Below are 14,692 nucleotides of genomic sequence, written 5' to 3'. Positions count from 1 at the left end.
TCATGTGTTCAATGAAATATCTTTAGAACATTCATAAAGTGTTTTTTGTATATTAATTTACTTTGAATGAATTTAGAAAGATCTCCCTGACCTTGATTTGACTTCATTCATACCTAAAATGTGACATGGAGAAAAGTAGTCTTTAAAAGAATATCTGCTTTAAGATCAGAGAATGGAGGTGTTATATCTACCTATCTAGTTAAACATGAATGATGATTACATGCATTACATTTTAATTGGCATATATCCATATATTGCCCAAATGTGAAATAATTGCCATAAAGAAATATGGAATTTTACTAGATTGTTTATGGCCCCTTTGGATGTTAAAGGATAATGGGATAATGAATGTTCCTTCCTTGGCTATATATTGTTTGAAATATCAGCTTTGTTTGCAGTGTAATCCGCAAATTTTGAAACAAATTCTCAACCGAGCACAAATATTAATTTTAAGTAAATCATATACTTTTTTGGAAATAGTCTTGATTACTTCTATTTATGGTAAGTGCTGTGTTATATGTCTACCGGAAAAGATACTTGATGCTTACTTGGGAAGAATGACTAATCAAGTTGTGGGATTATGCGTTGAGGTTTAAATAACTATGAGTTTAAAAACCTATTTAAAGTCAAAATATGTTTTGCTGATCAAAATAAACATGTATTAAAATATATTTCAATTATAATTAAATTAGAGAAATAAGACAAACCTTCATTGAAATGTGCTTTATTTTCAAGCAATGCAATATATAATAACAAAGTTCCATTTTAAAATTGCACCATACCAGAACAGTACCCAGTGCTCCTGGCAGGCATCCATACTGGGGCATACCGCCTGCAAACCACCACTGATCCACATGAAGGGGATTACTACACATTGATCAGAAGTGGATCAACTTCCAATAAAATTAGAACAAAATAAACATCTATTTGGACAGAACAGGAATATTGATATACTAAACTGACTCAGACTGACGATTGGAGTCACAATTAAAGAATCTAACAGTCTTTTTGAATGGATATGGATAACAAATATATAAATTGGAATATCAGTGGGACTAATACCCCAATAAAATATTTTTTTCATTATTTGAAAAAAAATAAATTATGATGTTATCTGCCAGAAAAAAAGGACATAAAATATTTGATAAATAAAGTTTAGATGAATACTTTATATGACTAAATTTAGGAAAAGACTAACCAAGTGGACATAAATAAAATCATATTTGCAACAAAGCTTGTTTTGTTTAATGAGCAGGTCAATATGTGCCCATGGAAGATCTGACCCACATGATTAAATCTAATGCCATGTGATGAAAAAGGTATTTTTTTCACTTATTTAATGGAGCAACTTTAATAATTTTCACATCAAAGTTAGCCTATCTTGGGGTATTGGGATAGTATTATGACCCTTTGTTAGATAGATCTTCAGACAAAGAAATTAAATATAATCAGGACAAGTTCCATTTTTTGTTTTGTTTTATTAGATGGAACATTTGGTAGATTTGGGGGCAAAAATGGCTATGCAAGATAATATATATTTTATGAGAAAGACATCAATTGTTTTTAAGATAAGATATGATATGGATTTCAAAAGGGGCAAGATATTCTATTCATTAATTACCCATACTGTCAGGAAATTTCTACTTAGTTCCACCTTAGTTCCACCTTCTATTTAGGTTGGACTTCTCTTTAATGATCTTCTCCCCATAACTTTTTGTCCTACCCTCAGGTGCCTTAGGAAATATGTTGCCTCCCTCTTCTCTGTGACTGCCCCTCAACTATGAAAAGATAACTCATATCACCCCTAGTACTTTTCTTTAGACTAAACATCCTGTTCATCATATGATATAGTCTCCAGACCCCTTATCATCTTTATTACTCTTCACTGCATTCTTTCTAAAATCACAGCATCTTTTTAGTTTTGTGTAGCCAGGAGTGGATACAGTATTCCAAGTATGGTCTAACTAGTAAAGTATAAAGCAGGAATATCAACTGTCCCTGTGTTGATGCAACCTAGGACTACATTAGGTTCTTTGGCTTATACTTAACTGGTAGTCTACTAGGACACCTACATCTCTACCATAGTTGCTGCTATTGAGCTAGGTATGACCTATTCTGTGCATTTGATTTATCTTGTGTAAGTGTACAAAAGACCTTACTTTTGTAACCACTGAGTTGCATTTTGTTAGATAGAGCCAGAGGTGGGTTTTGATCGATCCGGTCCGGTATGCACATACCGATATTGGAAATCTGACGTCCGTTTGCATACCAGGGGCGCCGGAGGCCCTGTACCAGAATGGTCCTTCCCCTGGCCTGTCCCCTCTGCTCGCTCCTCCACCTGTTTGGTCACCGCTTTCTTTCTCTCTCGCCCCACCTGTCTGCACCATGCTTGCCTGCCCACCCACTTCCTTTGCTGGAGTAGAGAATTCAGCAGTTGGAAGAACCCTGTGCTTCCTTCTCTTTGACAGCCACCTCATTTGCAATGGGGGGGGGGGGAGGGAGAAATCCATGCTATAGATGGAGGAAAGGCTGTCCCTAGCAGAAGCTTGGCCTTCTCCCCCCTCTAACACATGGATTTCTACCTACCTCTTTGCAAACGATACGGCTGTCAAAGAGAAGGAAGCATGGGCTTCTTCCAACAGCTGAGGAAGGAACAGGAGCAGAGGACTCAGTGGTTGGAAGAAGCCCACCGCTTCTTTCTCTTTGACAAGCAGCTTGCAAAATGGGGCACTTCTCAAAGAGAAGGAAACCAGGGTGGGTACTTATTCAGATGAGGCCATGCTGGATTGGGCTTCAAAGCTGCTCTGGCCTAGACTTATCTGAAAAAGCCCCCCATCACTTCCTTCTCTTTGACAAACAGCTTGCAAAATGTGGCACTTCTCAAAGAGAAGGAAGCGGGGGGAAGGGAGACTTATTCAGACAAGCCCATGCTGGATCGGGCCTCAACACTGCTCTGGCCTGGGTTCGTCTGAAAAAGCCCTCCCACACCGCTTCCTTCTCTTTGACAAGCAGTTTGGAAATGGGATGTTCTCAAACAGAAGGAAGCAGGGTGGGGGACTTATTCAGACGAGCCCATGCTGGATCAGGCTTAAACTGTCAAGTTTCCTAACAACGCCGTAATTGATTCATGATAATTGAACGAATGTTTTAATACAAAAACCAGTGATTTATTAATAGTTTGATTAGGCAAGATTTGTTTTATTTGCTTCTGAACTTTACCCCTGTTCTTTCCCTTCCCTCAGTCTGTGTCATAAATCATGTTACCCACTAGATATACCCCTCCCAACCCGGCAGCAGTAATCTGAGATCCCATTCCAGTTGACAGTATGCATGGAATGCATCCTCATTCATTCTGTCCCCATAACAACGTGGAGAGTTGACATCCAGCTCCCCTCACTTTCCAAAAGCAACCTGTGCGAAGCAAAAACAAATTGAGTACAAGTATAGAATCCAAGGCTATGTCCTACCCCCCCCCCCCCCCGGCTTGTTTGGACTTTTTTCATGGAATCTTTCTATAAGGCAATCAGCCTGGATATTTCTATTCTTCACCCAAGATGCCTCAGACAAGGGGTAGCCTTCCACTTGATTAAGTACTGGAGTTATCTCCTGGCCACCTTGGAGCTTGGTGTTTATCTGCCTGTTTCTTATACGTTTGTGCTGCTTTAGCCAGTGTTGTTTTTTTTTGACATTCTCCCAGCATCTACATCAGTCACTCAAGCTGACTGAGGAAGGGGGAACCCTTGGATACTGATGTATTGGGACAAAGTCTATGCTGCTCACTACTTTGAATGGTGTTAATCCTGTGCTACTGTGAATAGCATTATTGTATGCAACTTCAGCAAAAGACAGAATTGGACTACTGATAGTTTACATAGCACCTCAGGTACTGCTCTACCATAGCATTCAGTCTCTCTGCCCCCCATTGATGCTCAGATGAAAAGCTGAGCTAAGGCCCTGAGATGACCCAATGGACCACAGGAACTCCCTGCAGACCTTAGTCATGAACTGGACCCCTCTGTCTGAGATAATTCTTTGAGGTACTCCATGCAGGTGGTAGATGTGCTTCAGGAACAGTTTGGCCAGCTTGTGAGCTGAGGGTAGTCAGCTGCAGGGTATGAAGTGTGCCTCTTTGGAGAACAGGTCTATTGCAGTCCAAATCATCGTGTTCCCCCCACTTTTCAGCAACTCTACTATAAAATCCATTGCAATCTCCTCCCATGGCCTCGTTGACTCTGCTACTGGTTGCAGCAGTTGGGGGGGGGGGGGAGGTTCCCAGTTGTCTCTTCATTGTGGCACAGATGGTGCAACTTTTCACATAACTGTCTGCACCTTTCTTTATTTTGGGTTACCAAAATAAAGAAAGTGGCTTGCTTGTTTGGCATCATGGCTACCCTGGAGAATTAGGGTGCATAGGGATTCTGAGATGTAGAGTTTCATCCCCTTCCATGTGAGGTCATCTCTTTTTGTCAAGATGTGTTGATTGTTTTGGAACCAGGGGTCTGCTAGCAGTTCAGTTGTGGTTAGGTTGCCTGCTGGTTGGTCATGTGTTGTCATCTGGTGGTCACTTGGGCAGCTTTTGGGTAGAGGGAATGATGGCATCCACCAACTGCTCCTGTTTGCATTTGTACTGGGGCATGCAAGAGAGGGTGTCAGCTAGAAAGTTTCTCTGCCCTGGAATGTGCTTTAGTACGAAGTCGAAGCAGTTGAAACATTGAGCCTATCGGACTTATTTGGGTGATAGTTTTCACGGGGTCCTGAGAGCCTCCAGCTTTTTGTGGTCAGTCCAGATTTTGAACAGTTTCTAGCCCCCTTCCAACAGGCATCTCCAGGTTAGCAGTGTCCATCTTACTGCGAAAGCCTCCTTTTCCCAGGTGGCCCATCATCTCTCTGTGAGCTTGCAGGAGATATAGGCGCAGGGTTGTACATTTCCTTGGTTATTTCTTTGGAGTAGCACCACTCCCACTGCCATGTCACTGGCATCTGCTTGGATCATGGAGGGCTGCTTGGGATCAGGATGCTTCAGCAGTGGTTCCTTTGCAAACATTTCTTTTGGCAGGTTAGGTCCCACTGTAGATGTTATCCTCAGTGAGGTTTTGTTCCTGGGCTCCCAGTCTTTAAGAGGTCTGTCATGGGTTTGGCAATCTTTGCAAAGAAGGGGATGAATTGCCTATAGAGGTTTGCGAACCATGGACAGATCACTTCCAGTTCCTGTAGGTGACATACGTGTTGTCCACTGCTCGTCTCCCCGGTGGGCTCCTTTTAGGAGCACAGGGGGCCCTGGAGGGGTCTCCTGCCACAGGGCGGCTTGCTGGAACCCCCCAGATTCGGCGGCAGCTGGCGGGGTGTTTCCAGCCTCGCCCCAAGAGCTGGGGAGTGGGGGGGGGCATGAAATAGCTTCTGGCTGTCTGCCCTTTCACCGAATGGGCTCCGGGAGGAAGGAGTTAATCGAAGGAAGAGCGGCTGGTGGGAGATCCGTCCTAATCTCCTTAATCATCATTAATGGATAAGCAGCAGACTATTGTAAGTTCGTGTTCAATCTATTTGAAACTGGAAGACTAGAGGGGGGTGTTTCCTTCTCTTTACCTCCCTCAGACAAAGCAGCATTTGAACTATCTCTCTCTATATCAGAATGGAGAGAGAATAAAGACTGACTTGCCACTTGTACTAACTATGTGAGAAAGATTGATATCACAATTGCAAGTGGTGATTGCTGAGCTGTTTTCTTAAAAGGAAAAAAAAAACTTTATGGAAATCTTTGTTCTTCTCCCTGAGAAAGGAGGAGCCAAGATGGCTCCCCTCCATCTTCGTTTTTGTACTTACAAATGAAGTCTGCCTTTTGAAACTACGTTTGGAAAAAAATCTCTGGTATTGTCTCAATACCCCCTCTGAAGGTGCTCTGGACCTCTCCTGTTACGTGGTCTTCCTGGATTTTGATTATTTGACTTTCCTCTTTCTGGTGTACCTCCGTGCCTTGGAACTGTGAAGGAGAACTAACTTTTCACTTTTGGATTTGCCTGCCGCCTTGGATCGGCACAGCTGCGCGCTCCACTGATGCCATTTTCTTTGTAAAAGACTTATCATCTCTGAACTCAGATAAATGGGGCCTAAAAAACCACCAACGGGTAAGTCATTCTCAGCTCCTGCTTCTGCCACCTCCAGTCCAAGCATGCAGCAGATGAAAATTACTTCATTGTTACAACAAGAAGGGACTGGGGAGAGCTCAAAATAATTATCTGTTACCCAAATGTTTCAGGAAATTATGAGGAGTCAAAATGAGCTGAAAGAAGAGGTGACAGATCTCAAAGATGAACTCAGAGGTGTACAATATCATATAACAGAAAATAAACAAAGAATTGGGATGTTGGAGGAGGGGGAAGCTGGGCTGTGGGAGGAGGTTAAGGCAGTCCAGAAGGGAAATTTAGAATTGGAAAATTTTATGGCAAAAATAGAACTTGAAAGAATGTCCTTTTTTCTCAGATTCCAGAACCTACCAGAGACAGAAATTGAAGATCTTAAGGATATTATGAGTACAGTTTTAGCAGAATATATTAAGAGAAACAAAGAACAGTTGTGGTGGGATATGGATCTGGTTTGCAGGATTAATTCAGCATATGCTAGAAACCATAATGTTCCAAGGGAGATACATGTTAAATTTATTAGGAGGACAACGAGGGATGAGGTGCTAGGGGCCCAAAGAGTGAGACCATTAAAATATAAAGATAAAGAAATTACCATTCTTAAGCAAATTCCCCCCCCCCAAAAAAGAAATAAGAGAAAGAAGGAGGAAGTGTTCCTCCTTATCAAAGAAATTATACAATAAAGGAGTTTGGTTTAGATGGTTATTGCCAGAGGGAAATGTTGATTTTCTGGGAGGCAAACAGAATTAGAATTAATACAGTGGAGGAGGCTGAAGCTTCATTAAAAAACATTTTTCTCTCCTAGAGGATGAAAATAGGGGAGGTGGTGAAAAGAGTAGCAAGGTATAAGATATGAAGGAGGGGGGGGCGGGCTGTGGCTCCACCTGGGGACAGGGAGGAAGGAGTAATATCGAAAAGGCTCAGATCACAAAAATAAAAGTATTTGAAATATTTGTAATTGTTGATATACTAGAAAGTGACAAAGGAAAAGATGATTGAACACATGAGTGATACAATGTAGAATAAGATTCTGTTTTTTGCTTATCTTTTATATGTTGTTTTTAATATTGTAAAAATTGTGAGATTTGGAGGGATTTCTACCACTAGCATGGGAGCTGCCAAAATTTTCTATGTACCCTTTTACCTTTCCCCATAAATGTTTAAAAACCAATAAAAATTCTTTTAATAATAAAAATAATAATAAAGCTTCTGGCAAAGATTTGATCCAACCCCAATGTTTAAAGCTATATTAGAAGTCTTTTCAATTAATTAATTAGTCTCTTTTGAGAGAGGGGCGGTCTAAAAATCCAATAAAGTTAAGTTAAGTTAAAGTTAATTAAATACATGCTAAATATAACCAACATAATGAAAAAGAAATTTGATTGATAGCTCTTTATTTGGAATTTTTAATGAAAATATGTTGTTAAATAATAAAAAAAGGAAATGTGAACTATGGGTAATATATGAATGCTATTTCTTTCTAATGAGCAGCTCCTTGCTGTTTAATACAGGCTGAAACAGAATTATATAGCACTTAGGGAAAAAAATACAACCCAATAATCCAGCACTAGAAGCTAAGATAGAAAAGATCTCCACAGCCACCATGTATTTTCCCTTGGTGCTCAAGTAAGTGGGAATAAAAGAAAACCACACACTGCAAAATACCAACATGCTGAAGGTGATAAATTTGGCTTCATTGAAAATGTCCGGCAGTTTCTTAGCAAAATATGCCACAGTAAAGCTAACAATGGCTAGAAAACCCAAGTAACCCAGCACACAGTAAAACATGGTATCTGATCCTTCCTTGCATTCCACCACGATTTCTTCAGCCAGAGCATGCAAGTCAAAATTTAGGAAAGGAGGAAATGTCCATAACCATACAACACAAATCCCAACTTGAATCATGGAGCAGCCAAGAAGAATGAAGTTGGCCAGTTTTTTTCCTATCCATTTTTTCAATTTGGATCCTGGCTTTGTGGCCATGAAAGCAAGTACCACGGTGACAGTTTTGGCCAATATGCAAGAAATAGCTACTGAAAAAATGATGGAAAAAGTGGTTTGTCGTAAATAGCAGGTCAGGGTCTGTGGTTTACCAATGAACAAGAATGAGGAGTGGAAACACAGCAGGAGGGATATAAGTAGATAGTAGGTTAAATCCCGATTGTTGGCTTTGACAATGGGAGTGTTCCAATGTATTGTGAATATCCAAAGGACCCAAACTGTGATTACAGATAATATGACAGCCAAAAAGATTAATGTGATCCCCAAAGGCTCAGTGAAAGAGAGGAAGTTAATTCTTTTAGGAAGGCATTGATCTTTCTTTTTGTTTGAATAGTGATCTTCTGGGCATTGGAAACAATCATCTGTGTCTGAAAGACAGGATATGTAATCTGTTAATATCTAAGGGGAGAAACATTTTGCCCTACTATTGCCATGAAATATATGCATGGGAAGGCATATATTTATCCAATTTTTATTCTTAAATGTTATCTTAAACCTTAATGTAAAATATAGTGTTTGGGGACATCTCTGAATTGGATGTGAGCCTGAATTTGTCACAAAATATCAGAAAAAAATATTGTGAAACTAATTTCTGATACAGTCTTAACAAGACTGAATGAATGGAGATATTCTATTTTTGAGCTTGGTTGGCATACCACTTTTCTTTTTTCACTTTGCTTTTCAAGGTTGAAAAATAATCTGGGAGTCTTCTTGGATGGGCAATTGTCAACTGTGACCAGGAAGATCTTGGCACAACTTCATCAGATATGGCAATTGACCTCTTTCCTAGACTGGGTGCCCTTCAGATGCTCACTTATGCCCTAGTCATCTTATGGCTTAAGTCTGCAAGATGCTGTACATGGGAGTGCTCTTGAAGACCACCTGGAAGCTTCCATTGGTCCAATATGAAATAGTGCAAATGGTAATGGCCATGCCCTTATAACATTTCTGCTTCATAGGCTACAGTAGTTGTCATGCAATTCAAAGGGGAACATTTTCTGGCTTCTTTTAGTTGTATTTTTTCCCCAGACCTAATTATGTAGAGACACACAAACCTTTTCTATCTTGCCCATTACTCTAAATAGTGTGGATTCATATTAATAAATATACTATGCCATAAGGGAGTAATCTCTTTAAGGGATGATTAAGTTGGAAGCTGTTGGTATTATATCTTATCCTACCCATCTGATCTGAAATTTTTCCATCTGCACATGGGACACAATCATAGCAGCAAAATGGCTTCCCCTCTTTTTTTCTTCTGTGGTAACCCAGATGGCAGTTCTCATTGCAGAGAGAAAGTGGTTGTACCTGCCCACAAAGGAGAGAATATACATGACATTCCTATACTGATAAGCAGTATGTCATTAACTCTGCAATTTTTTCTAGTGTTGTATGAGGTCATGCCTGAATATCAGATATGTGTACTTCCTAGAAATGCAGCATAATTAAAATAAAGATAATAAATAATACTATATAAATAACAATAAAAAAGTGAGATTGGTCCCCACCTTCTACAAGAACCTGAAGACCTAGCTCTACCAGTTGACATACTGGAGGTAATTAATTGACTAATAGTAATTTCCATATACCCCTGTATATTCTCCTTTCTTGTCCTCATTTTCAGTTATAATTTGTTTTTTATTTTAATTTTAATGTGTTTTTTGTTATTTATTCATATATTTATGGTTAGATTTTAATTTTGTAAGGTGCCCAGAGTCACCTTGTGGTGAGGTGGAGGGCAAACAAATTAAGTAAAGAAACAAACAAACAGGTGATAGTTGGAAAAGTTGCCTACCTGTTTTGAAAACATTCCAGACCTTATCTTCCCTTTTTATCTGCCAATATATTTTCATCTGTTTGTGTCCAATTTCTTCATTTAAATTTTTTTCAGGTCTGGAATATTTTCAAAACAGGTAGACAACTTTTCAAAGTATCACCTGGGAATAAAAGTCTTTTCATGTGATGTGTTTCAGAGTTGGTGAAGTAAAATGATTGAGAAGCTTAGTGTCAGTGATAAATAATTACCAGTGAGATGGTATTGACTGAAATTATTCAAATAAGACAAGGTAAAGAATTTCTCAGCTAACTTGACATTTCTGAAGTCAAACTTTATCTTACCTGGTTAAATGAATTATGCCATGTGATGGTATCTGTTTTAATAATGAGTTTTTTGTCCTGTGGATTCATCTTTCCTACTCTCACTTTTACAAAGGATTGGTTTGGAAAAATAACCCAGTTTAGAATATCATATCCAGTTGTTAATTCACCATTTTCATTAAAAGACATAATATCTCCAGCACTATTATTAAAAGTGATGCTCCTCAAGAAGGGATGGATCTATAGAGATAAAGAGACATTTCCTTAATCACTGTTTCCACTAAATTATTCTTGTTTTAATCTCAGTTTAGGGATTCATTCATACAAGCTTAACATCTTTAGCTTTGCAGACTTACAATGTAATCAGTCAAGAAGCAGAATATTAATTTGATACTGACATCTGCTATGGTAGTCTGAAGATAATTGGCTCCTGAATGTATACAGGCTAAGCTGAAATTATTTCTCATCTAATTCTTTCATCATATGTTCTGAATATAAATAACTTGGAGCAGCTTTATCTCTTTATCTAACAGTAGGGATAGTCCTGTTCAAAGGTATCAGATCAGGAATCTATTTTTTTAAGGAAAAGGCATATTCTGTTATGTTGTTTCTTTTTTTACAATGTTAAATTAAGGGATGGAAGCAGGAGGAATATATTCAACAAACTATTCGATAGCATTAGAGTAAAAAGAGATTGTAAATAGAGGTTGATATATCTTAGTTTGAAAATATATTAGTATGTGTTTGGGGTAATGATTATACTAAAAAAATGCCATGCAATACTGAAACAAATACTGGAGAGGCAAAAAAAATCAGCAAAAATACCCAACCTATAAAGCCATCAGTGTGTTATACTACTTTTCATCCCTTAGATCAAAACTTAAATAGCAAACATACATTACCTGCCAAGATTTCAGATTCAAAAAAGCCAAATGATGTCTATTAAACATAATTCTTGTTTGTGGCCTGGGTTTGTAGATCTCATGCAAAGCATATGCTAATACATAAATAGCATTGTAAATTCTGTAGCTCTGGGAAGTCATGCTCATTTCAAAAACAACTCCTGGCAAATGGTTCAGTTTCTCTTGCCCAGTGCATACTTTTTCATTATGACCAGAAAGTGAACAGCCAAATGCCTGCTGCCAGAAAACTTGGATAAATTGATCATTATTATCTGCATGAGGATTTAATTCTTGCAGAAAATGAGTGAATCCCAGCAGTTCATTGGAGTGAATTGCAAAAGATAAGGCACCATGGAAGAACATCATATCAAAAGTTTTCTGCAATATGTCTGTTGAGAAATCCCAATGGGCTGTCATAATCCAGATTTTATTTACTGATTTAGTGTCATTGTCTTCTAGGAGCTTATACATATATATCAACCATTTAATGCATGTTATAGTTCTATGGTTTGCATGTAGAACAAATACATTAATGTCAGATGAGGTTAATAACATGGATTCAGGTGATGTGCGCATCAATAAGTCATAATAGTTTAAATAATGAGATAATGTCGGTATATTTGCAATGATGGCTGGACAGATGCCATGCTGAGAGAGCAGTGGAGTTAAGGTCTGTACAAACTTTTCTCCATCATCATCATCTGTTGCAATGATCCCAACCCACGTCCACCGGAAATACAAGAGGAGTTGTACAATTCCTGAATATTGAACTTTATCACTAGGCATAATTCTATACAAGAAAGGGAGAAATTTGCGAGCATTCATCACTGGAGCAAATACAGAATAGGCAATCTGCCAAGAAAAAAAAAAGGCAAACTTGAATTTTGTCAAATACTTGTCATGATTTTATTCCCTTTTTGGTAATTATTCTAACATGATTAGCCACTCCATTGAATAGAGATCGTAAATCATTTGGAATATACTCTCTGAAAATCCTTTATCTTCTTTGAGTGGAGACATTAATAATACTTCTAAGATTCAATATGTCAACTTCTCAAAGCCTTTTTCTTTTAGTATTCCCATGCAATCTTTGCTCTGTGGCAAAAATATATGATATGGTAAAATGATCAAATATCGTAAATACATTTATATTTAAAGACATTGCACAGAAATTATCTGTGTTTGAGGCCAGGCAGACATTTTTCCCATGAAAATATTTAGGCATTAACATTTGGGAGAACAGTAGAGAAATAACAATTAAAGTTTGCAAGGCTGCATGTGGTCCTCAAGACCAGCTAGGAAAATACGTACATTGTGACAGATTGGAAAATTCTTGAAACATATAAGGATATCGCAATAATTGTATTAAACATATCTGATGCAAATGTAAGTTTTTTAAATGCAAAATTTAGTTATACCCTGGCTTTATTAAAACTTAGAGTTTATACTCTGTCAAATCACCAAAATGTCAAATGCAGCTGTTGATCTGAATAAATAAAAGAAAAATAGGATGTGGAAAAGCTTTGTGAAGCAGTCATTGTATTTACCTGAGGAATTTTATAGAGGCCAGTGAGGGTTGCCATGTAGAAGGAAGTGGAAGAGTCTAATCCCCCAACCAGGGCCATCAACTTTTTTGCCCTGTCACAGCTATAATTAGGAATGGTCCTTTTCCAAGTGGAAAGAAGTTTCAAAGTATTGTAATAAGTCATCCCTGGACTGGAGTAAGTGTCATAGATGTGGAATCCCAGGGTAAGATTTGGTAAAGTTTGGGAATTCTCGTTGATCTCCTTCACTGCAAATGCCATGGTCAAGACATGCTGGTAGTTCTTCAACTTCAAACTAAAAAACAGAGTTCTTTTATGAAAAAGATACAGTCATTGCTTATGGAACCATTTGGTTGGTTTTATGTCAGTTTATATAGAGGAAACCAAAAGCAGCCTTAGTCCATATGGATAAGAAAAGATAGACATTTAGCAAGATCTGAACTCCACTTAAAAGTTATTCATATGTTCTTTCTTATTTACTAAAAGGTCAATTTATATGCCTCTTCTCTCCTGCCAAAAAAGCCTTAAAAGTTTTTTTTAATCTTGAACATATAGAAACAACTGCAAATCTCTTTCTTTTCTAACATGGTCTGTTGTGTATAATTGCTAATTCACATTATCCATGGTCTACAACTCATTTTCTCTAATATGTAAATCTATAAAGATTGCAATTGGAGATTTGTATAATCTCCTCCCACCCTAAATATTACTCATTTGCTTTTTAGGTTGTTAATGAATTTTCTGAGAAACATAACATAAATAACTCAATATTTTCACAAAGAATGTCCATATACATTTTGAAATAGTGTTACATTTTAAAATGTAAGAAAAAAATCCCTGTGTTTTCATTTCAATAACATCACCTGAGAATTTCAGCTAAGTTTGCAGATAAATCCACAGCAAGACAAAGAATAAAATAGATTAAAGGAATGCTGGGTATGATGATGGATAAAAAAGTATAAAATATAAAGCTACGAGAAATTGAACAATAACAAAATGCAGAGTAGTTGTTAGAAGGAGAGAGACAGGACAATACTATGTAAAACTTGAAATTCATGTTGAAAAATGAGATTGATTAGTAGGACAAGATATAAAGAAATGAGTAGAAAGGAAAAGCTATATGTTGTCATAATTAACACAAACACTGAGTTGAATCTAGATTTTGGAGCAAATCTCAGCTTAGGTCATAGCAAACGTAAAATTCATTGACTGAGATAATAATATAGAACAAGACTTATTGCCAAATATTCCATTGCAAGTTGCAAAAATATTCCATTTTTGTCTGTTAGTGTTTTGAATTTTAAAAAAGAAAAAAAGTATCCGTACACAAGGTCACATAAAGGCTTCATTTTGAAACTTTCATTGAAAGATGGTATGTCAAATACGCAGTTATACTGAGTTGTAATTGCTCCAATGATTAAGTCCCCTGTCTGACAGTATTCATTCAGTATCTGGATGGGCTCAAAAATCATACATATAGCACTCAAAGTTTTGCATTCAGCTGAATGCTGCTGCAACCTCAATATGAGCAGAAGCAATAGAAATATTTTTGCCATTCCATCAAAAATAGTTCAGATTTCATACATCAATAGTGTCATCCATCATTAGTTTGGATATACCACATTGTCTTGAGTGGCTTCAGATACTTTTCATAAAAGTAAATTTTTAGGGATGGTCTGACAAGCTTCAACAGTCTCTCAGTCCAAATTGAAACCACACACAGATACAGTAGTTAATATAAGCTTCCACAAATTGCTAATGTTGTATGTGTGACTTCAGAAAAGTGTCATATGATTTGCCCAGATGGGGATAATTGCTATTTGTAGTGCAAACTACTCTGTGGAGTAAACAGGGGAAAAATAAATACAGTTTTCAGTCTCTCTCTAACTTGAGACATCTGTGGCAAATGTAAACAATAGGATCTAGGTAGAAATAGAACATTTTAATGCTTATGTTAATAATTGGATTCTTGCAGAAAAGGGACTGTATAATAGGTAGGTCACTAAAATGG

The 14,692-nt window shown here is 37.7% G+C and overlaps 1 protein-coding gene across 1 annotated transcript; it reads right to left on the bottom strand.

Annotated features, from left to right (window-relative positions):
• Positions 1-107: 107 nt before the first annotated feature.
• Positions 108-12,942, bottom strand: LOC309401363 (vomeronasal type-2 receptor 26-like; the record flags this gene model as incomplete). Its single annotated transcript, XM_081970433.1, has 5 exons — positions 108-113; positions 7,803-8,219; positions 10,257-10,475; positions 11,138-11,989; positions 12,685-12,942. 5 exons carry the CDS (start codon positions 12,940-12,942, stop codon positions 108-110), a joined length of 1,752 nt encoding a protein of 583 aa, XP_081826559.1.
• Between the last annotated feature and the right edge of the window lie 1,750 nt (positions 12,943-14,692).

The sequence above is a fragment of the Natrix helvetica genome (genome assembly GCF_964273705.1).
Source record: "Natrix helvetica genome assembly, chromosome: Z".
NCBI classification, from domain to species: Eukaryota; Metazoa; Chordata; class Lepidosauria; order Squamata; family Natricidae; genus Natrix; species Natrix helvetica.
This window is presented reverse-complemented; position numbering and strand designations above follow the sequence as displayed.